This window comes from Procambarus clarkii, chromosome 61 (assembly GCF_040958095.1).
Source record: "Procambarus clarkii isolate CNS0578487 chromosome 61, FALCON_Pclarkii_2.0, whole genome shotgun sequence".
Classification (NCBI taxonomy): domain Eukaryota; kingdom Metazoa; phylum Arthropoda; class Malacostraca; order Decapoda; family Cambaridae; genus Procambarus; species Procambarus clarkii.
In genome coordinates this window covers 13,725,124-13,747,902 of record NC_091210.1, presented here as the reverse complement: position 1 = coordinate 13,747,902, position 22,779 = coordinate 13,725,124, and the positions used below count along the sequence as shown (strand labels likewise).

General features: G+C 37.8%; 1 protein-coding gene across 7 annotated transcripts in view; it reads right to left on the bottom strand.

The window, feature by feature from the left end:
• Positions 1–22,779, bottom strand: part of Iml1 (GATOR complex protein Iml1) — a 65,476-nt gene that overhangs the window by 23,850 nt on the left and 18,847 nt on the right. For 2 of the 7 annotated variants that reach the window (XM_045768687.2, XM_045768692.2), the window contains exons 17-23: positions 19,592–19,803; positions 17,812–18,023; positions 16,048–16,225; positions 11,683–11,733; positions 5,247–5,378; positions 4,318–4,416; positions 269–439 (exon numbers count right to left, since the gene is read on the bottom strand). In XM_045768687.2, the coding sequence (XP_045624643.2) occupies positions 269–439; positions 4,318–4,416; positions 5,247–5,378; positions 11,683–11,733; positions 16,048–16,225; positions 17,812–18,023; positions 19,592–19,803 (1,055 nt within the window). The remainder of the gene's footprint in view (positions 1–268; positions 440–4,317; positions 4,417–5,246; positions 5,379–11,682; positions 11,734–16,047; positions 16,226–17,811; positions 18,024–19,591; positions 19,804–22,779) is intronic. The other 5 variants (XM_045768689.2, XM_045768693.2, XM_045768694.2 and 2 more) reach the window with 5 other exon arrangements.

The window sequence follows — 22,779 nt, the reverse complement described above, 5'->3', positions numbered from 1 at the left end:
AAGACTGAATAGACAGTCATGTACAGTATACATAATTAACCATCACATCTTATTCAGAAATGATTTAAAGGGAAATTATTAACTGAAAAGCATTAGTCATACTCTAAATGCTACTTTAAAATCTACAAAATATGTCCTAAATAATATTCTAAGAAATCCAGTTCAAATAATATTCTGAGAAATGCAGTTCAAAAAGTTGCAAGCAAAATCTTTAAATTATGAGGTTTGAAATGACAAATAAATACATTTAACTAGGTAAAAGTTATACCTGACCACATCCACCTGACGGGAGTCCAGCAGCAGTGGTGGCAGATGTAGCGGTGGTAGTGGTGGAGGTGGAGGAGGTTGTGGAGGGCAGACAAGATATCAACGGACCTAGGCTGTGGCGCCTGCCAATATTCCCGTACACACCACCAACCTTCCCACCACCACCTGCCTTCTGCAAGTTACAACTTGTACTAAGCCAATACCAGCACAACATGCACAACTTAAACACAAGACAGCACTACGCCAAATTACAATATGCACTCATAGCCAAAAATAAAACCAGCGGCAAATGTTTAATTTAAAACGGGAAGATACTCTAATAACAGGCAAAGGTCACTGCCAAGGATGCCTAGACCACGTGTCTTACAAGTACATCAAAGCGAACGTACTTAACGTTTCCAATGAGAATTACGTTGAAAATTACTCCAGGGTAATTTCCTCCTCCAGCTCTTATTATCATGACCAATGAGTACAAACGTTACACTCGATCCTACAAGTAGGAATAGTGGCCACAGCATCCTGCCAGCTAACTTTTCAGCAAACTTCACACCAGCCATTGTTCACACACAAAAATAAAAGCAATACAGTATATATATATATATATATACTCAATATCAAAGACATTTTACATATATATATATATATATATATATATATATATATATATATATATATATATATATATATATATATATATATATATATATATATATATATATATGTAAAATGTCTTTGATATTTGATATATATATATATATATATATATATATATATATATATATATATATATATATATATATATATATATATATATATATATATATATATATATATATATATATATATATATATATTATAATTAATATTAACTCTGCTAATAATTGAACAAATACATACAGCATATATATATTTATTTACTTATTAGGAGAGAAATATTGTTAAGGAGAAATATTGAGAGTGGCCATCACTGCTAAGTAGAGACTATATATACAAGGAAGGTACAAGACAGGTGTAGGTATACCACAGGTGTAGGTATACCACAGGTGTAGGTATACCACAGGTATAGGTATAAGACAGGTGTAGGTATACCACAGGTGTAGGTATAAGACAGGTGTAGGTATACCACAGGTGTAGGTATACCACAGGTGTAGGTATAAGACAGGTGTAGGTATACCACAGGTGTAGGTATAAGACAGGTGTAGGTATACCACAGGTGTAGGTATAAGACAAGTGTAGGTATACCACAGGTGTAGGTATAAGACAGGTGTAGGTATACCACAGGTGTAGGTATACCACAGGTGTAGGTATAAGACAGATGTAGGTAACCACAGGTGTAGGTATAAGAGAGGTGTAGGTATAAGACAGGTGTAGTTATACCACAAGTGTAGATATAACACAGGTGTAGGTATACCACAGGTGTAGGTATAACACAGGTGTAGTTATACCACAAGTGTAGATATAAGACAGGTGTAGGTATAAGACAGGTGTAGGTATACCACAGGTGTAGGTATAAGACAGGTGTAGGTATAACACAGATGTAAGTATAACACAGGTGTAGGTATACCACAGGTATAAGTATAACACAGGTGTAAGTATAACACAGGTGTAAGTATAACACAGGTGTAGGTATAACAGGTGTAGGTATACCACAGGTGTAGGTATACCACAGGTGTAGGTATACCACAGGTGTAGGTATACCACAGGTGTAGGTATACCACAGGTGTAGGTATAACACAGGTGTAGGTATAACACAGGCGTAGGTATAACACAGGCGTAGGTATAACACAGGCGTAGGTATAACAGGTGTAGGTATAATAGGTGTAGGTAAAACACAGGTGTAGGTATAACAGGTGTAGGTATAACAGGTGTAAGTATAACACAGGTGTAAGTATACCACAGGTGTAAGTATAACACAGGTGTAAGTATAACACAGGTGTGTGATGAAGCACAACACCAGCAGGTGTCTAGAGAACACTCGCCGAGTTATCATCTACTCCGGCCACTTTAAAACACTACTAACAACATTACGCATCATACAACACAAACATTTATACTGTGGTCCATCATATCAAAACTGAAATATTAAAGAGACAATTTTCCTAACAGTGAATATAAAGGAACGGATGTATTGAAATAGTTCACGTGGTGAGGGGAGAGAATGAGTGCGTGTCTAGTCTGTAGAGTGGTGAGGGGGAGAATGAGTGCGTGTCTAGTCTGTAGAGTGGTGAGGGGAGAATGAGTGCGTGTCTAGTCTGTAGAGTGGTGAGGGGAGAATGAGTGCGTGTCTAGTCTGTAGAGTGGTGAGGGGAGAATGAGTGCGTGTCTAGTCTGTAGAGTGGTGAGGGGGAGAATGAGTGCGTGTCTAGTCTGTAGAGTGGTGAGGGGAGAATGAGTGCGTGTCTAGTCTGTAGAGTGGTGAGGGGGAGAATGAGTGCGTGTCTAGTCAATAGAGTGGTGAGGGGAGAGAATGAGTGCGTGTCTAGTATGTAGAGTGGTGAGGGGGAGAATGAGTGCGTGTCTAGTCTGTAGAGTGGTGAGGGGGAGAATGAGTGCGTGTAAAAGGAAATTGGGTTAAAGATAATTATGTTGCACTCTCAAGTAACTATACAACATACATATGAAATATTTTATACAAAAGGAACAATAACTATTTATTTTACATTAACGATACAGTATTTGGTAATATCAATACTTTACATGTCACAATTCACAGCACACAATAGATATTGTAAGTAATTTACCAATGTACATATTAGGCATTTAATAAATATCAAGTGATTTTGTTAATACAAGAACTACAGCACCACAATGTGTCATAAATGTAAAACCAAACACACACACACATACACACAAACTATCTCAAGCTAGAGTAGATGTTTGCTATTTTACATGCAACTCAGTCAACTGTGCTCTGATCAGCACTTTCATATGAAATTTGAGATCAATAAGATGATTTTGAACCTAACAAAAGAATCTTACTCTTTTCAGATTCTTTTTGTGGATTAAAGATGACCTACTGTACTAGTACGACCGGCTCTGGCGGCTCTGGGGAGGTACATAACTGATTTGGCATTGCATGGTGGACCCTAAGCTGCCGGGTCCGCCCCCTTGCAATGGGGTGGTGCAATGTGTCAGGGATCTTAATATTTTCCTTGCAGTTGTATGTTTTGGAGTTTTCTACCTTTCTGGGGGTAATACCTCTTGCTTTGGGTTGATCTAGTATCCTTTAGCATGCACAGGGAGCCACCGAAGAGTTCCTCTCAAAAACTGTCACTGACACACTTCTCTCTCCTATTATGTGCAAAATTTCTATCCTTTCGTTAAATTTTAGGTTTTTTTTCCTAAACCCCTTTTCTTAAGGGGTTATATATTTCCACATTTGCATATATAAAACTAATATATTTTAGGGGGTTTTCATAATTATTTTGGCCTGGTTTTGTGCCACCACATTAGATGAGAGAATTTTGTTTTAGCATGAGTGGGTGATGACTGGTGACCATACCATACCAGTGGCTCCAAACTCCTTTCAGTCATTACCCCTTTTTCATATGTTATCCTTATTAATGCCTCCCTGCACTCAGTAAAAGACTCCGTCTGATATCTTCTGGTATCATAACTTGGTCACTGCCTCAACTTATGGCCTCCTACATATTACAATAAAGGCTCCCCACGAGGCCATGGCCCCCAGTTTGGGAACCAGTGCCCTATACGCTACCTGGTATACAGAACTGTATATTTAATAACTTCATCTCTGCTAAGCTTTCAATTCTATGAAGAGTTGACTGGCATGGAAAATAATTTACCAAGTAGATTGGGTTAGCTTCTACTGTAGGATCATGCAATCAAAAGGCATCTACCTATAACTATCACAGCCAATTTATGGCAGGCCAGAACGTATCATCAAGGCTGTTTTTAGGAGAGAAAATTGGTTAAGGAGCGTAAATATTTTAAAAGCAACTGCAAGAAGAACTTTTGTTTTTGAAACAAATTCAGACAGATGAGCACTAAAAAATGTCAATACTGTACTATGTATAAATATAGAACACAAACATTTTGTAGAATATTCACCCGGCTCTTCCGTGCATTCACAGGTCTCTTGAGGCGATGCACTGTCATCTCAAAAAATCGTAGAAAGCCTTCAGTGGTTGTCTGCAAAATATAACAATTTTAGTAAATCATAAAAAAATAGTTCCAAGATAAGCTAACCTTTAAATTTAGCACTTCTAAACCAATACCATTTTTTTTATCTTATTTCCAAATTCCCTAATTTAGCAATTTATACTATTCTCCAAATTTCAATTACAATATTCTCTATCAATAACCTTGAAAGTCCTTTAATCCATTAATTAATTCAACTTCTTTGTCGATCCTTTAATCCCTTCTCAATGACAAGTAAGAATGCTTGCTTCAAGAAATTTTTTTTTGTCTACTGATACCTGTATAGGCAAATTTTAAAGTACTGTACCAGTATGTATTGAAACAATGTTGTACTTGCAACAAATTGAAAGGATCGTCCAGACGTCTAGTTTTCACAACAGAATTTCAGCCTAATAGATGCAGTAGTGCGGTGATAGAGGAAAATGTCACCAATGCAGTAGATCTAAATTCATTAGGAATAATTACCTTCTGTTCATCACTATTATGAATGCTACAGTTATTGATAGTAAAGAATAAGATAGCCACATGTATACTGTACTAATTAAAATAAATGTGTACATTTACCAATAATGTAAATAAGATCAAGCATTAGCTTTCATTGCAATCTTGGAATCTAACATGGGTAGCATAATACTTGGGAGGGACCATGATACAAGAATATAATCCAAAAATTGTAAGACATGAAAAACCCATGCTACACAAAAATGATCAGTTCATAATAAATGAGGTTTAACTGTACATATTGTACTGTATACTTAATATGGTTTACTTGTAAACAGTTATACCAAAGCAATTTGTAAATAACTACTGTAAGATAATACCTGTTGCTCTTCCAGAGTTAGCTGGTCATATATATCACAGGGTGTGCCAGCTACCGCCTCCATGATAGTCCGAGTGGAGGTGCGGAAGCAATCGGGGACAAGCAATACACGGAAACGCCAGAATTTTAAAGGCTGAAATATAAGGTACACAATTGAAGCATAAGAAAAATATCTTCATGTATAAGGAAAGTATTCAACCACAAAAAATATAAGGATAAACATCTAGAAATCCTACCACATTCTTCACTGGATAGTTTGGAACAAAATCAAGGGACACCATAATAAGAGGCTAGGTTTACCTCCACACCACTTAACTAAACAATAAATATAACACATAAAATTAACTGATTTGGAAAATAATATTTTCTGAATCTCCATAGCATACAATATTATTTTTTTATATTTTCTGTTCTGCCTTATCAAATTTGTATTTCTACTTTGTGCATAGTCACGCTCATTAAAAGTAGTCATTTAAGCGTCTCAGAGCAAGAAAGAAGCAACTTCTGTTAAGCATAATCAAGCATGATTCTCAACATACTATACTTTCAAATATTTCTTGAGAACTCTCCAATACAGTGAAGGCAAAATGCCCAAAGAAGTCTTTCATCAATGACGGGAAGCTCCCACAGTGTACAAGGCATCAAAAAAATTATAACAAATGAATTAGTGCATTTTGGGAGGTGAAATACAAATCAATAAGATAAGTGCATGTTAGATCTTTCCTCTTTATAACATGAACAATATTGTAGACATGCAAATCTTTCTTTTATGACCACCTAATCACACACCTGTGGAGTGATTACCTTAATATTTAAACCGAACTTTGCTTATTGTCCACATCAATCCTACTCTCTGATTCTTGTATATCTATAAGGCCCCTTCACTCAGTATTCATTTGTTAATTCTCTTCACAAATACGTCTCCCACTGTGGTACAGTAAAACTTTCTTTATCTGATCATGCTGGGGCCAAATGTGTGTTATATAACTAATATGCATTTCACCACAACTAATCTGTTTACTACCTAATTATTCTTTATATAACCTTTCTTTAAAAGTGATGATCATCTAATGGGTCTAAATAATGAATATTAATAAGGTAAAACATAATATTATTTGGCACGTAATGGTGCAAGTGAAGATGTGAGGGAAGAGAAAATGACGATTATGAAAGCATAGATATTAAACAATGCTGCGGTATATTTCCACTGCATCCCTTCCCAGTGAGGAACTATTACAAAATATATTTGTTAAGAATCTCTTTATTTGATCCATTTATTATAATGGTTTGATCCATCCAGGCAGTTAGCTATAGGCAGTCACTGAAGGACCTCTCCTAGAAAGAAAATTTGCCCTTGAATTTTAAACTGCCTTGGCACTGCTTCAAGATTCCTTTCCCTGGTGCCACAAGTGAAGATCAATAACCAGCATAGTGATCTTTCCCGAGGTTTTTGACTTCTTCCTCTGGGAAGACATCTCTCGAGTCGAATTTGTCCTACAAAGTTCTTAGGAACTTGGTTTATGATGTGAGGGTTATTGAAGGAAGAGACTGTAGTTAATGTAGCCATGCATGTTAATGCTAATGCTGGTATTGCCCGCCTCATGAAGAAGGCAGGGTTCTTTGATGCGTACCAGGAGTTGGCCCAAGACTATTGTCTATTGCTTGGCCAAAGACATGTCTATCGCTTCTATTTGATCTTGCCTCTCCAAATACATGCCCATACCTACATCTTCTAACAGTTTAAATACTGAGAAACCCAGTCAGTAATTGACACCAAATGCCTTAGCAACCATTCACTTCTAACTCTTCCTCTTGGAACAATGGTACATATGACTGGGATCCCTCATCTGAATTTAATTCTACCTACATTTAACCCTAAATTAACAAGCAATTCTTCATGCTTACATTTTCCTTTATAAACACACACATTTGGGCATGTTTCCTTACACCTAATGTCTGTTCATATAGCAGAAAATAGGTACCCGGAATTAGGCAATTGTTGTGGGTTGCATTTTCGGAAAATCAAAGACCTAAGGGGACCTTGATAAGCCTAACAGGCTTCCTGTCTCCAACACTGGGAAATGGATAACCATAATAGGTTGTAATTATTGCTACTCAAAATCTAATCCATCCAATTGACTTCCTCACCCATTCTCAGCCAAAAGAAAACGTATGGACATCCTTGAGGTTATCTTGAGTTATCTTCAGATGATTTCGGGGCTTTTTAGTGTCCCCGCGGCCCGGTCCTCGACCAGGCCTCCACCCCCAGGAAGCAGCCCGTGACAGCTGACTAACTCCCAGGTACCTATTTACTGCTAGGTAACAGGGGCATTCAGGGTGAAAGAAACTTTGCCCATTTGTTTCTGCCTCGTGCGGGAATCGAACCCGCGCCACAGAATTTTATTTTCCTATTTTCTTCCTTACTTTGCAGAATGCAGAGTCTATGTATCTAATCTAAGAGTTAATAATTATTATTTTTACCTTTATTATCATCAATTTTTGCCATACCTTGGCATGTGTTTATGTTACCTTAGTCCTTGATAGTTTCATCAACGTAGCATTCATCTTGCAGAGCACCGACGGCTTTTTACTTTCATCTACCACACCATTCTCATCACATTTCTGTGTCATGATCCTTTTGGTGCCGACGATGGTTCACTTCTCACTTGTCTTCCCGTTCTTTTGTAGATGCTTTTGGCGTTTCTAATTTTTCTAATTCTTTACCAGCTCTTGTTTCTTCACCAAATCTGATTCTGCCTCTAATGAGTTTCTTGAGGTTTCTTGGATAAGACATTGCACTTTCACAGTTAATCTAACATTAAGTAACTTAAACAGCAATGACAAAAGATGTCCACATATTCCAAATTTGGCCCGATACGTGTTGCATACATGGCTCTGAATATATTTATTGTTAATGACATTTCTGATAGTGGCCAATAGCACATATAGTCGATTATATCCGTCTCAGGTGGGCTTTGGGCAACAGGTGTGATATTAACTACAAGTAAACAGGTGTCATCTTAAGCAAGCAGAAGCACCATGGTAACCCTTTTTTTAAAAAGTCGAAGGTTAGTGGACACGTTCTAGGAACATTAGAGAAAAACTATTGGCTGCACAGCCCTATGTTTAAACACATTACACATTGTCTGCTGAGTTTTCAACATTGCCAGTACAGTTGCATTTTTGCCATCAACAGATAAGAGTGGAATATGGTAAAGTTTTATGAATGGATAGTGTCACGGATAGTGTCACGGATAGTGTCAATGGATAGTGTCACGAGTTAACCAGGATAATGACACTTTCCAAGCTAAGTTAGATCACCCATTTGTTGTGAGAACATAGATGTTAGTGAGGAGTCATAAAGGACATTGAATTTAATATGCTATGGTGGAAAAAGGTCTCAGCTCCAGTGATTAACCATCTTTTTTTGTGATTTTCAGTGAAGTCAGAAGTATTTTGTTTATCAAGTTAAAAATCCAGCATGGACTGTAATGAAATGCCTATTTCTAGTAGGTCCCTCGGTGGCTCCCAAGCTAACCATATGGAACCTTCCAAGCTTAGAGTACCACATCAGGCTCAATAAAAGCATGGGGGAGTCTGGGGATACATGATCTCCACAGAGCCAAAGACCAGCAGAAAGGTCAGCACACCAAAACAAGCAACTGCTTGGATAACATTTGCAACCCTATTTAAAAATATGTAAACACTTGAACAAATCCACAAGGGCAGCGATGAAGGTTTGAACCTATGTCCGGGATGATCTCAGATGCGCCACGGTCGATTGCGCCACGACATGGTTAAAAGAATTGCAACAAGGAGTGCTACTGCCCTCACACAGATCCCGCAACCTCTCCGAGACACAAACCGGGGTTTTACGCAATTGCCCCATGCACCCGGGCTCTGTCAAATCTTGTGATTTCTGTGTGTACTGAAGTAAGGTGAAAAGGTAAAACAGCCTGTTGACAGAGCCCTGGTGCATGGAAGAATTGTGTAAAACTTCGATTTGTCTCTCTGAGAGGCTGCGGGATCCGTGTGAGGGCAGTAGCACTCCCGGTTGCAATTCTTTTAACCATGTTGTGGTGCAATCGACTAAGGCACGTCTGGGATCATCCCGGACGTAGGTTCGAACCCTCATCACGGCCCTTGTGGATTTGTTCATTTGATGTATCACGTTATCGTGATTTCTGTGTGTGTATGTAAACACTTGTCGTCCAGGACCTGCCACTAGTTATCACCCGGGGGTCCCAGTCCCTCGCATGCTGCCCAAGCAACGACCCCCTGAATACCATGGGAAGGAGGCAGAGCAGAAGTGGGGCATTTTATTGCATTCAAGGTTGGATTTTTAAGAGAGCACTTTCAGAGGGTTCCAATGCTAGCTCATGAAGAAAAAACTCAGCAAGAAGGGAAATAGCAAAATCAGAATACAAAAAAGATTTGGGAATCATGATTAGTTGCCATTTAAGCTAAAATACCAAAGCATAAATGTACAGAATAAAGCAAATAGGATATACTGTACTTGGGACATATTTCTAGAAGCATTAGCAATAAGACATCTATTATTATTCTTCAGGTTTATCTTGCTCCAGTTAAACCTCTATTTAGACTATGCAGTTAAGTTTTGGTCACTTCTACAGAATGGACAGATTCAGTTGAATGTGTATAGAGGGAGATAACATAGTTAATCCCTGAAATTAGAAACTTTCCTTATGAAAATATTTAAAAAGCTTAATTTACAATCTCAAGAAATCTGAAAAGTAAAGGATGACAGGATTGAAGTATTTTTATTGATGAAAGGATATAACAAAGGGAATATAAGGTTTTAAATACATTACATCATCACAAAATAGAACATTAAACAATGGAAATAAACTGAACAAGTTTAGAATCAGGAAAGAATTGGGTTAATACTGGCTTGAAAATACTGTATGGCTGTAGATTAAAGGAACAAATTGCTGTACTGGGTAACATAAGCTGTAGGATTGCTGGATTTTTCAACTATAAGTTAGACATGCTACATTTGAATGAGTTTTGGTGAATATAAATAGACGATGCCTTGTATGGGCCAAAAGGACTTCTGCAGTTTCATTTCTTCTTTAGTACTTATGTTCTTACCCTGGGGTAAGAGGGAGGAGTAGCTAATAACTTTATTGGGACTCGGTGCCGGGTCAACCAACCCAAGATCCAAAATTGTCCAATGCTGCCTAGGAACATTGATCAGGTACCAAGTCGGGTCAACAAACCCAACACCAAGATTTTTCAGTGCTGCCTAGAAACATTGATTAGGTACCAAGCCGGGTCAACCAACCTAACATCCAAAATTGTCCAATGCTGCCTAGGAACATTGATCAGGTACCAAGTCGGGTCAACCAACCCAACACCAAGATTGTGTCCAGTGCTGCCTAGCAATGCTGATGAGGTATTGAGCAGCAGGCACGTTGTCTGAGTACCACTAACCATGAGCCTGAACATCCCCAAGGCCATACTGTATTGGAAAAATATTCAGGTCGTGGTCTCTGGTAGATGCCCATGATTGGTTTGAGCCCGGTCTGGCATATTGCCCAAGAGTTGGAAGGTTCTAGGTGGATAGCATGGGGGAGCCACCAAGAAAAGTTCTCAGAAAAATAATTTCGGTGTGGCCAGTCTAGCTCGATATTTGTATTATGGTTTTAAATTAATAGCTGGTCAGCATTATTACTTTTTACCTCATATGCACAATTGTAGTGTATTGGGGGCCAGCGAGTCATTATATTTGTAACGGTATTTACACTTTGAAAACCATGTATGGTGTAGTTTCAAAGAAAGATTGTATGTACAGAATATCAAATTTAAATATTAAGTTTTCTCAAATATTTTCTTTTATAAAGAGTTTTATATAATACATTTTTTTTACATTTGAGTATAAAACCTAAACTAAATATGCTGATTACTACTCAATATTGTCTAACATATTAGGCATTACTGATTTAGAAAATTATGTTATCAATACTGTACATGTATACTGTACTGTAAAATGTAAATATTATTAGGGGTGAACTAATTTTGAGAGAAATATTGGAAAATATGCAGTTTTTATATTTACAAGCCAAAACCAATTAATCAATGCTGATGATAGCGTTAATGTTCACATTTAAATAAATGGATGCAGTTTTAAGACACTAAACGAGCATCATTAATGATCACCATTTTCAATGTATTCATTTACATTTACAAAATCTTATAACTACAGTGTTATTATTTACTTGTTTCACAAAATTTAAGAAAACATATAGAGTATGTTCATCCTCTCTTAATAGCATTTTCTGCCTTTAAAATTGAGACCATGCTAGCACAGTGAAATTAGCACCTGTAACCAAGCTGAACAATGCTTTACAATGTATTTACAAATGCATTCTTCACGAGCAGTGTGGACAGTTAGCCTACAATAGTTGTCTCATTACCTTAAGAGTTGAAGCAGCGGTCCAGCAGGAGCACCCATGGCAGAGGCAACACTACAGACATAAGATGGTTATCACATAAGTCATTCTATAATTAACTTGTATGGTTTACTTTTGTTTTTGTTTTTTTGCATGTTATGCAAGTCAATATTACTTAGGTAGTAGATGAGTGTTTATGACTGATGTTAGTTTCAGTAAAGCTATATCGGATGTGTTTTACAACTTTTACATTGTTAACACATTGAGCGCCATGTTAAAATAGGTTAACATCTTCCAGAGACTATTTCTATTAGTACATTGGGTCCTCACTTTAAAGAACAGCACTCTAATGAATACCTGCATAGCAGCGCTCTAACGAATACTTGCATAATAATTTTTTTTTATTTTAGTACTTTTTTTTTTCTGGGAAGATTCTTATGGTGGCTCCCTGTTGCTAGCTACCTGGATAGTTCCACCCAATTCAATCCTCACCCGGCCCTTGCAAGTCATTGTAAGCTTACCATGGACCAGAAGCCAAAACTTGGCCCCCTCTATTCAGGTGTGAAGAGCATGAAGACACTAGATCAGCTCGGTCCTAGAAAAAAGCCACAAGAAAGGGAAGAGAGACAATACAGACAATTAGCAAGGTAAAAATAACGTAAAAAATGTAACACTGAACCGCATGATTGTAAAGCAGATTACTTGCTAGTTACACCTGCATGACACAAGGCGATCACACACCTACCTATTCACTTTCCCCACTTGACATGTCAATTATTTTACCTGGTGTGTTATATCCTAGATATGACACACTATAGGCTAGATATAAACTAGCTAAACACAGATGCCGAAGAAATATAAGAAAATTCACTTTCGCAAACAGAGTGGTTGACGGTTGGAACAAGTTAGGGGAGAAGGTGGTGGAGGCCAAGACCGTCGGTAGTTTCAAAGCGTTATATGACAAAGTGTGCTGGGAAGACGGGACACCACGAGTGTAGCTCTCATCCTGTAACTACACTTAGGTAATTACACTTAGGTAATTACAAACTCTCAGGCAGCCAGCCTGAGTCAACACCTGCATCAGAGGAGCTCCAGGACATTTCAAATTCCTAAGTATTGTAGAACAAGTTGATGACCGTGAGTGGTGTCCCAAGAAACATAAAGGTGTAGTGTATTTGAAAAATAGGCGAGATAACACTTATGTGCCATGGGAAGTGAAATAAGTGGATGAGACAAAGTTGCATAGTGTAAACAAGGCAGATGACGAAATTCAAGATGGCCACCAACAAGAAGAAAAACAAAACAAGAAGTAGATTTTGGTGGATTCAATAAGGAAAGCATTAATATAAGCAGTCTACACAACAATATTGGACATTATTGTGAACTATCATGTAGAAATACATGTTCTTGAAGAAAATATGTACTGAAATACACAAGGAAATGGCTCCTGCAGGACAAAGTCTAAAACAGCTGTCAATTACCTGAATAACCAGGACTTGAAGAGCATTAGTGTGCATGAGTAGCACAATTGTGACTAGTTGATATGATCTGACTGGCAAAATAACTGATATGTCAAGTGTGGGATGTGAATAGTTAGGTGCTTGGTCACCTGGTGATGCACAGATGTAACTAGTGAGGGGTCTGCTTCATGAACAAATGCTTCAGTCAGTCTGGCATTACGGTTTTCACGGTACGTTTACCTTGGCGATTGTTTGTACTGACTTGCTGAACTGTCTGAAGACCTTTTCTTGTTCTCAGTTGATCAGTTATCCTCATGCTCCCTAGGCCATTATAAAGTGGAGCCAGGTTTAACAGTCCCACATTAAAGGTTTAGAACACTCTTAACATCAAGAGCACCTTCAATATCAACAGCAACCTTGAAGGAAGTTGAACAGTTAAAGAGGATTAGAGCAAAAATGATGTAGCACCTGCTATAGGAAATTGTTCAGAGAGAAAGCAAGCAAATATGCTCGCATATATACTAAAAAAGTTAATATAATTTGTGGACTATGTAACTCACCAAAGTGTCTTGTGTGTTTTCAAGATTAGCATAAGGAAAAATTGTATTGATATTTGTTTAGTTTGTAAACTCTCTTTGTGAAAGTTTCTTTCAAAAAATAAGTATACTGTATTTTATTACCTGTAATTTTAGTTTGCAAGTAAATAAATATATTGCAAGAAAATGAATCCCTTTCATTGTATGAAAATAAACCTTCAGTGGCTCCTCCATTTACAAATTTAATCCATTCCCAGAAATGGGTCATAAACAAATTTTCCCATAAGAAATAATGTAAATTGAATTAATCTGTTCCACACTCCCAAAAATATTAACTTCAAAATACATTTCATACATAATACACACATATATTTTGTACTATAGTATGTACAAGTTATAGCTTATTTTTATTGATGACTTGTTGGCGTATGGAAGATGGTGAGGAGGAGAGGAGGAGAGGTGTTAGTGTTTGGAAGGGAAGTCCTCTTCCATTGTAACATCAGGCAGTGATGGCTTCTCTGGGGGTACTCTCTCTCCTACGTTTTGTCTGCATACCACTTAGACCTTGGTGTGGCTTACTGCTTGTTTGTCTCACTAAAAACCTTTCCATAGAGACTTGTTTTTCCGCTATGGTCATCCTCACATGTGTTTTCTTAGGTTGAACCTTATCACTGACTTTCTTGGGACCTTCTTTCTTTCTTTCTCTTGATATATGGCGTGATATATAATACAGTAATTACTTTTATGTTCAAAAAACAAAAAAGCACAAAAACAATTAAATTCTTTACAAAAAATTCAAGCGCAATCATCACTAAGGAGGAGGTTTGGTAAACTGAAGCAGGGTCGCCCGTGCCACTAGGAACCACACGCTCCATCGACCCGTACGTGTTTCAACAAAGTCGCAAGTCGAGGCAAAGGTCGTAAGTCGAGTCAAATTTTCCGACGAAATTGGGGTCGTGACTCAAAAAATTAGTAGGAAGGGGCATTTGCAAGTAGAGGTTCCACTGTAATATGTGGTATATCAAAACATACCCACCTAACCAAGCTACTAATACATCAGGGGACTAGATTTTATTGGCGTACAAAAACTACAAATACTACTGTGGGTGTACAGAGCTGAAAGCAAATATATATAAGACCTACTGATGGCCATGCAAGCCACAAGTGTAGAAGAGAAGTAACCCACCGACGGCCACATGGCACCCAACGTGTTAAATCTCAGTGGTAATCTGTTTTGCACTGTGTTAGATAATGTGCCAGGAGTTTGTTAGGCAGTTCTTCACAATGCTGACATTTCCTCTCTTCTGAAATCTGTAAGCCTTTTCCCCATGCATATGCATATCCAAGCCTGATGCAGCACATGCATACTTTTGTTTTTCCTAGTGTCCTTATGAATTACTGTTGATACAACATAGGCTAAGAGCACTCAGATAACATATGGTAGAATATAACAAGGTTCACAGCACAATATATCACCCATCAATATGATAAAATTAGTAGTAGGTTATAAATATTTCAACAACCTCTTAAGGAAAAACAGAACTCTCATCCCTCTATTTAAGTGCTTCCAATTGAATTTTAATGACCTTATAAAACTCCTTTTGAATTTACATCCATTCAATTTGATGTATGGCCTTATTTAAAAAAATGAAACATGAGACTTTGACAACAAAAATTGTAATTTAATTGTTTTTCTTGTGTGTGTGCTTTCTTAACAATGGGATGAACGTGGGGCACAATGTACTTCAAGTGCTGTCCCTCAATGTCTAAGTCGCCACTTGAGATATACGCACGTCACACACATTTTATCTGTTTACAGCTGTACAACTTTAGCAACCACATGCAAACATAAGTGGTAGTCATCCATCAAGTGACATTGGTGCCTCAAAATGAGAGAGACACAATTAAACTATTAGTTTAGGGGTGAAAATGCAAGTGTTAAATTGAATTAATGGTTCAGAATGGTCTGTGCACAATACCCTCAGATACTGAAAGAAATTATCAAATGAGGAGGCTCGCCCTAGTAAGTTTACAATACTGACAGAAATGAATGGCATCAAGAACATACATCTCCTGAGACAATGAAAATGCCATCTTACCTCTTTGGACAACTCCAAGTAATATTAAGCCCTCATGAGGTCTCAACACATACACCAAGCTGCTATCTCTGGTAGATACTGCAGTATTGTATTTGTATTGTATGCTGCTTTATTTTTATTTCATGTATTTTTGTAATTTCTTTTTCTGAAGAATGCATAGTCCCATTATGCCACTGAATCTTATTGGAAAATAGGTCTCAATTTGCATAATTTAAAAACCATGATTCAAGGAATGCATCTTGAGCACAAATAGAGGAATTCCAGTACTGTAATAATTAACTGTCTATATTCTACCTCAATGAGTGGATAATCTGGTGATTCTCCACGAAAGCAAATATAATTATCCAAATGATTCCACATGTAAGTCTCTAGCCTCTCTGTACGAAACTCAACCCATGACACCTCGTAGCTGCTCATGTCGGGGGCTTGGAATCTATACTTGTACTGCCGTCTCAGTTGTGGATACGGATGCCTGAAAAATATTAAAATATAGGAAGACAATACAGTGAAAAGTGGAAACTTAAAATATATATTAATATACATTATATATTCAAATATATTCTTCTCCATAAATCATGCCTCTATTTTCCTATTCCTGATTTTTTACAGAACTGTAATTTCCCACTTGTGAATATGACAAAAATCATTTATGAAGGAAGGAACGAATTATCAAGGGAAAGCGCCAAGCCATTACGATTAAATACCACTGGGAAGGGGTCAGGATAAGGATTTGGGATGGGACAGGGGAAAGGAATGGTGCCCAACCACTTGTGGACGGTCGGGGATTGAACGCCGATCTGCATGAAGCGAGACCGTCGCTCTACCGTCCAGCCCAAGTTTTGATTTCTTGGTGTCTTGGTTTTGATTTCTTAGTGGCTTCATTTATGAAGCCACTATCTATTACAAGAAATGGTCCTAATGACCCATGAAAGTACAAGCAACCCTCAATTTGTATATGAGTTACATTCCAGTAAATGATTCAGTGGAAATCAAAACCCACTCAAATCAAACAAATCTGGATCATAAAACAATGTTGACACCAAACTTCAATCATCACACACAGGAAAAACATTCCCTTGGAGTAGCTGCTCCCTGATAAGTCCTGTTTTTGGATAGGGGTTCATGTAATACAAAAACCCAATGATGGTACATGTTGCAAGCCTCAGGGTGGAAGGTGTCACCCACCCAGCTGGCAAATAGCAGAGGCAAGTAAACACATCTTGAGGTTATCTTGAGATGATTTCGGGGCTTTAGTGTCCCCGCGGCCCGGTCCTCGACCAGGCCTCCACCCCCAGGAAGCAGCCCATGACAGCTGACTAACACCCAGGTACCTATTTTACTGCTAGGTAACAGGGGCATAGTGTGAAAGAAACTCTGCCCATTGTTTCTCGCCGGCACCCAGGATCGAACCCGGGCGGGGTACATGCACATGAAACCATACTAAAAGTCAAACTATACATAAGCCAATGGGCCCCAAAGAGCCAAGGATGACCGACACTTATCTGAATATAAACTGAGAGTCAAAGGGCAAGTCAACAGATGGGGCACTGTACTATATAGCATCACGTGTATGTCAGGTGGTTCATTTCCTGAGCCACTAGCTCTTGGTGCTGGCACTTGGTGGTGGGGAGGTGGAACTAGCGGTTGAACTACCTCATAGCTACCAAAAAGGTTTTGGCCCTTCGTCTCTGGTAGGCTATTAATGACTCACAAAGGCTTAGTGTAATTTGATAGGTGTAAAGCTATCAAAAAAAGCTAGCAATAGGAAGCCACCTTGGATACTTTACAGAAAAATGCATCTTATCATAACATGTTAAAATAAGCAAGTTATTTCTGCTTTTGTTAACTGCAGGACAAAATTAAATATATGTATCTACAATATTTCATATGATAACATCGATGAACCATTAATCTTTCTATTTTTTTGAGGATTGATCTTAATTTAAACCCTCAAAAAAAAAGTTGATAAGACAAAATAATGTGAGAAAGCATATTTGATTATGAAAACGTTTAAATGAACTCTCAATCTAGCAGATGGGAGAGATACATCATGCTTACCTCGGTCTGTAAATAGTAACTGTTATTGTTGATCCGTATAAAAGTATTTTATGAAAGATTCTACCGATGGAAAGACGATACTCTTGAGATGACTCGTCTGTGTGACTCCTTGTCCGCATGAGAGACCCAATACCAGAGTACCGAGGATTGCTGCCATAGATGTCAACTGCTTGCGTCTGACTCTTTGCTGGTAGCATGATCATCTGGAAGCCCTACACAAACAAAAACCAAAAAGACATTACCGTACACGAAGGAAATTAATTCTTCAACTTTCATCTTAAAAAATAATTCATGAACAAAAATACTGGGCCTATAAACGAAATAAAATTAAACATTAAAATGTTAATACAGACAGCCACTTCATTTGCCAACTTAAGTTATCCGAAAGTTCCAGTTTCCCGAATAGGGTTGCGGTTTCAAGCTAAACGAATTAAGTTCGGGAAGTGAAGAAGCGGTCCGCCAAGCCTCGCGCCAACCGGGCAGCCTGGGGTGGTAGGTGGGGGGGGGGGGGGGGTAGGGGCAGCCTAGTTTGCCCACTGACTGTGTTGGACATATCTGCCCAATTAAGGAACATCCATGCACCATGTCGGCTCCAAATGCACACATTGTGTCAGTAAAAGCATCAGTCAAGCATTCACAGTTGTGGTAGCAACCAGTCACAGTTTGTAAACATGTGTCTGATGAGCAAAATATAAAATAGTGATATAGTGAGAAAAACAGTTAACTATTTATACATGGTGGTGAGTACAAGATCTTAATGTAAGTTGACCAGACCACACACAAGAAGGTGAAGGGACGACGACGTTTCGGTCCGTCCTGGACCATTCTCAATTAACTTGAGAATGATCCAGGACGGACCGAAACGTCGTCGTCCCTTCACCTTCTAGTGTGTGGTCTGGTCAACATACTTTAGCCATGTTATTGTGACTCATCGCCTGCTTAATTTAAGATTTAAGATCAATATACATGTAAAATATGATGAAGTATCTAATACTGTAACAGATATGCAAAGTGATATTTAATGTTTTTATATGCACTCTCAGCCAAATTTAACCATGTCTGCTAAACAGATACAATGTAGTGACCTTTGTGTCTGCTAAACAGATACAATGTGGTGACCTTTGTGTCTGCTAAACAGATACAATGTGGTGACCTTTGTATCTGCTAAACAGATACAATGTAGTGACCTTTGTGTCTGCTAGACAGATAAAGCAAGATGACCTTCGTTTATGATGGTACTGTACTTGAACTGTAAGCCAAGCACAGAGGAGATTTATACAATACGGCTTATTTATTCCAATTTTAATTTCTGTAAATATTTTGTTATGAAGTGTATAATAGAATGTAATAGATGTTGACATACTATACAAAAATATACTTTGAGCTTGTGAAATATTTCTTTATGAACATGTTCATATTATCATCCTAAAAGATGCAGCTCTCTTGTGTGCATAATTTCAGAAACACAAAATTAAAACACTTAGTTCGTGAAGGAAATATATTGCTTAAATATATAATGGAAGAGGAACTAAGCAACACAAAATGCAAGAGTACATCTAAGCAAAATTATTTTTATTCTAGTTACCATATTTAAAAAGGAAAGGGAGGAAGAGAGGCAGGAATAGGTAGAAAAGCCAGTCAACTAATCAAATGTGACGGGCACCTGAGAAAGTCTCTGTGCCACCAGCTCCATTCTAGTTACCATATTCAAAAAGGAAAGGGAGGAAGAAGAGGACAAATAGGTAGAGAAGCCAGTCAACTAATCAAATGTGAGGAGTACCTGAGAAAGCCTCTGTGCCACCAGCTCCAAAAACACCATCTTCGTTGTTAGTGGTTTGTTCCCACTGCTTGGCTTGGCTGGTTCTTCCATGTCATCTGGCAGAAGGTTATAATCGGCCACCACATAGTCGTTGTGCAATGATTGGTCTTCGGGGAAGTAGTCGGTAGTAATCGGCAGACATGCAGGCAGAGTTAAACTTTTCCAGTCAACACCTTGAAAGGATCGTCAACCCATTGTGAAATTATGCACTTTAATGTATTATCTGGCAAGATATAGTGATGGAGATAGAGATTGAAGGATATATAGATATATAAACAGAGACAGTGTGAGTAAGCCTGTGTGAGCATGTGTGTTTTTGCTTTTGAGTCAAAATATTCTACAAGTAAATAATTAGTCACCTATTTCCAAGTCCTGAAGAATCAATGGCAATTTTTTAAATGTATAATGACCATTTGTTTTCTTGAAATAAATATAATCAATAGTTATCCACGTTAAAGAAAATTATACTAAAACACAATTGTTAGAAATATTTAGGTGAATGAATTTGATATACTGATACAGTAATATAAAGTGATGATAAACAAAGAGAATAATGTAATGAAGGTTAATGAGCACAATTCATTAACATAAATGCTGTATTATCAAAACAGAAGAATTTTTCAAAATCTTCACTTTAGCCTAAGTAACTGTACAGTATAGTCTACTGTAACCCGTACAGTATATTCTACTGTAACCAGTACAGTATATTCTACTGTAACCAGTACAGTATATTCTACTGTAACCAATCAAAATCATCAACAGTACTGAAATGATTCCTTATCAGTGTACCTATTTCCTAGACAGTTTTCCTCACTCTGCAAATATATAACTAAAAGGACCTTAACATTTTTGTCAAAGCACATGCCACATTCCCAGGTGTTCTAACTTTCTTACCCTTTGTCTCTGGTCTCTAGTTCTCCTAATGCCTTTGGCTCATCACACTCAAATACTCGACAAACACACACACACACCTTTCATGAAAATGTATGACCTACAACATATTTTAGCATCATATCATACTATTGCTTACAATATCAACCATCAAATCTTTAGACTACCAGGCAAAATTGTACACTAGATTATAATTGCAACTTTCTTATCTATGGTAAATATTCACATCATATTTAGTTCCATGTAGGGGTCACCCACATGGAACTTGGGGCCAAATGGCCGACTTTCTTGTGTGAAAACAACCTATAACTCATACATAAATTATTGGAAGAAAGCATTATATATGCTTGGAAGGAATATGAAGATAAGGATTTCGAATAAGATGAAGGAAAAGAATGGGGCCCAATTACTTGGACGGTCGAGGGTTGAACACCAACCTGCAACAAGCAGGGCCGTTGATTTACTTTTTAAGCCTCTGGCTGGGCCCATTAAACACCTTGCTCTACTGTTTAGTCAAAGTGGTTGGATTGGTAATTCATAACACAACTCAACGAGCACTTCTTACCAGGTTAGAGCCAACCCTATTATGAACAAATATTACCCCTGATTTTATAAATTGCCTAAACACTTACCTCAAATTAAATAAAAGTTGCATATCGTTTAACCTTCTGAGCATGTGTCCATTTCTTTCTTCAACAATTATTCACACCTTATCATCTCTCTAGTTACTACACTATACATATTACTTGAGTCACTATATGAGTCAAAATTAACGTCAAAATTTTATCACCCTAACCTAACCTACCTAACCTATCCAAACTTATCCTAACCTAAAATAACCAAATACAGTACAACTAAGTCAGTAATTCATGTTCCTAATACAGTACATTAGATTATTACTGTTAGAAAAGAACCAATATGGAAAGAAATATTTGAAAATAACGAAAATCATTCTGTCTGTTAGGCACATCAGACCTTGCATACTAGGCCAAGAAGTGCAGTTATGGCTTTTAGGTATGATATATATACACACATATACATACATACATACATACTAAGAGCCAAAGTTCAACCCCCGTAAGCACAACTAGGCGAGTACATACATAAATACATACATACATCACCTCTATCCAATTTAAAATTAGATTTTAGTATTTGTGTACTGTACATATATTAGTTCTGTAATTTATTTAAGATTAAGTAATAGCTTGACACATGCAGATACAGTAATAATAAATTGGAATAACCTTTGAACAATTTTAATGCCTCAAATTATACTTGTAACATCAACAGCACTATACATTGTTAAGACATATTCTAGGTTGTATTTTTCTCAAACCTATAATGTAAAGTAATGAGAGAATCTGGATCTAGTTCAGAATCTAGAATCTGGTTCTAGAGAAAAGTACTGTACTTTTCTCTAGAACCAGATTCTACCAACTCTTAAGCTGAGGAAGTGAACATGTCTAAACACAACAGCTCTCAAGGATAGGGGTGAAAACAGTGCTGGCAGTGTTGACACAAGCGCACACACACATACACTTTTACTAGTGTGTGTGTGTTTTACTAGTTACCACCACATTACTTTTAGGAAGTGATGTGGTGGAGGCAGAATCCATACACAGTTTCAAGTGTAGATATGATAGAGCCCAATAGGCTCAGGAACCTGTACACCTGTTGATTGACGGTTGAGAGGCAGGACCAAAGAGCCAGAGCTCAACCCCAGCAAGCACAATTAGGTGATTAGATGAGTATACACACACACAACCTGCCTGTGGACACCAAAACCACCAGTAATTTCCAAGCATCATATGATGAAGGGTGCTGGGAAGACGGGGCACCACAAACATAGCTCCGATCCTGTATCTACACTTAGGGAATTACCAGCGAGAGAGACAGCATGCTAACGCCATCGAGCCAACATTTACCTGGTGACTACCTGTTGATAATTTCGAGGATCAATGTCCCCGCAGCCCTCCAGGCCTCCTGGTTGCTGGTCTGATCAACTAGGCTGATCGATGCAGCTGCTTGCAGCCTGACGTACAAGTCACAGCCCAATTGATCAGGTATCCTTTAAAGGTGCTTGTTGACTTCTCTTTTCAACAGTGCGAGAGGTGGGCCAGTTATGCTCCGCATGTGTAAGGGAAGAGTGTTGAAACGTTTTGGGCCTCAGATGTTAATAGAGTTCTCTCTCAGCATGACAATTGCACCTCTGCTTTTCAATGGGGCTATTTTGTACATCTCACTGTTCCTTCTGG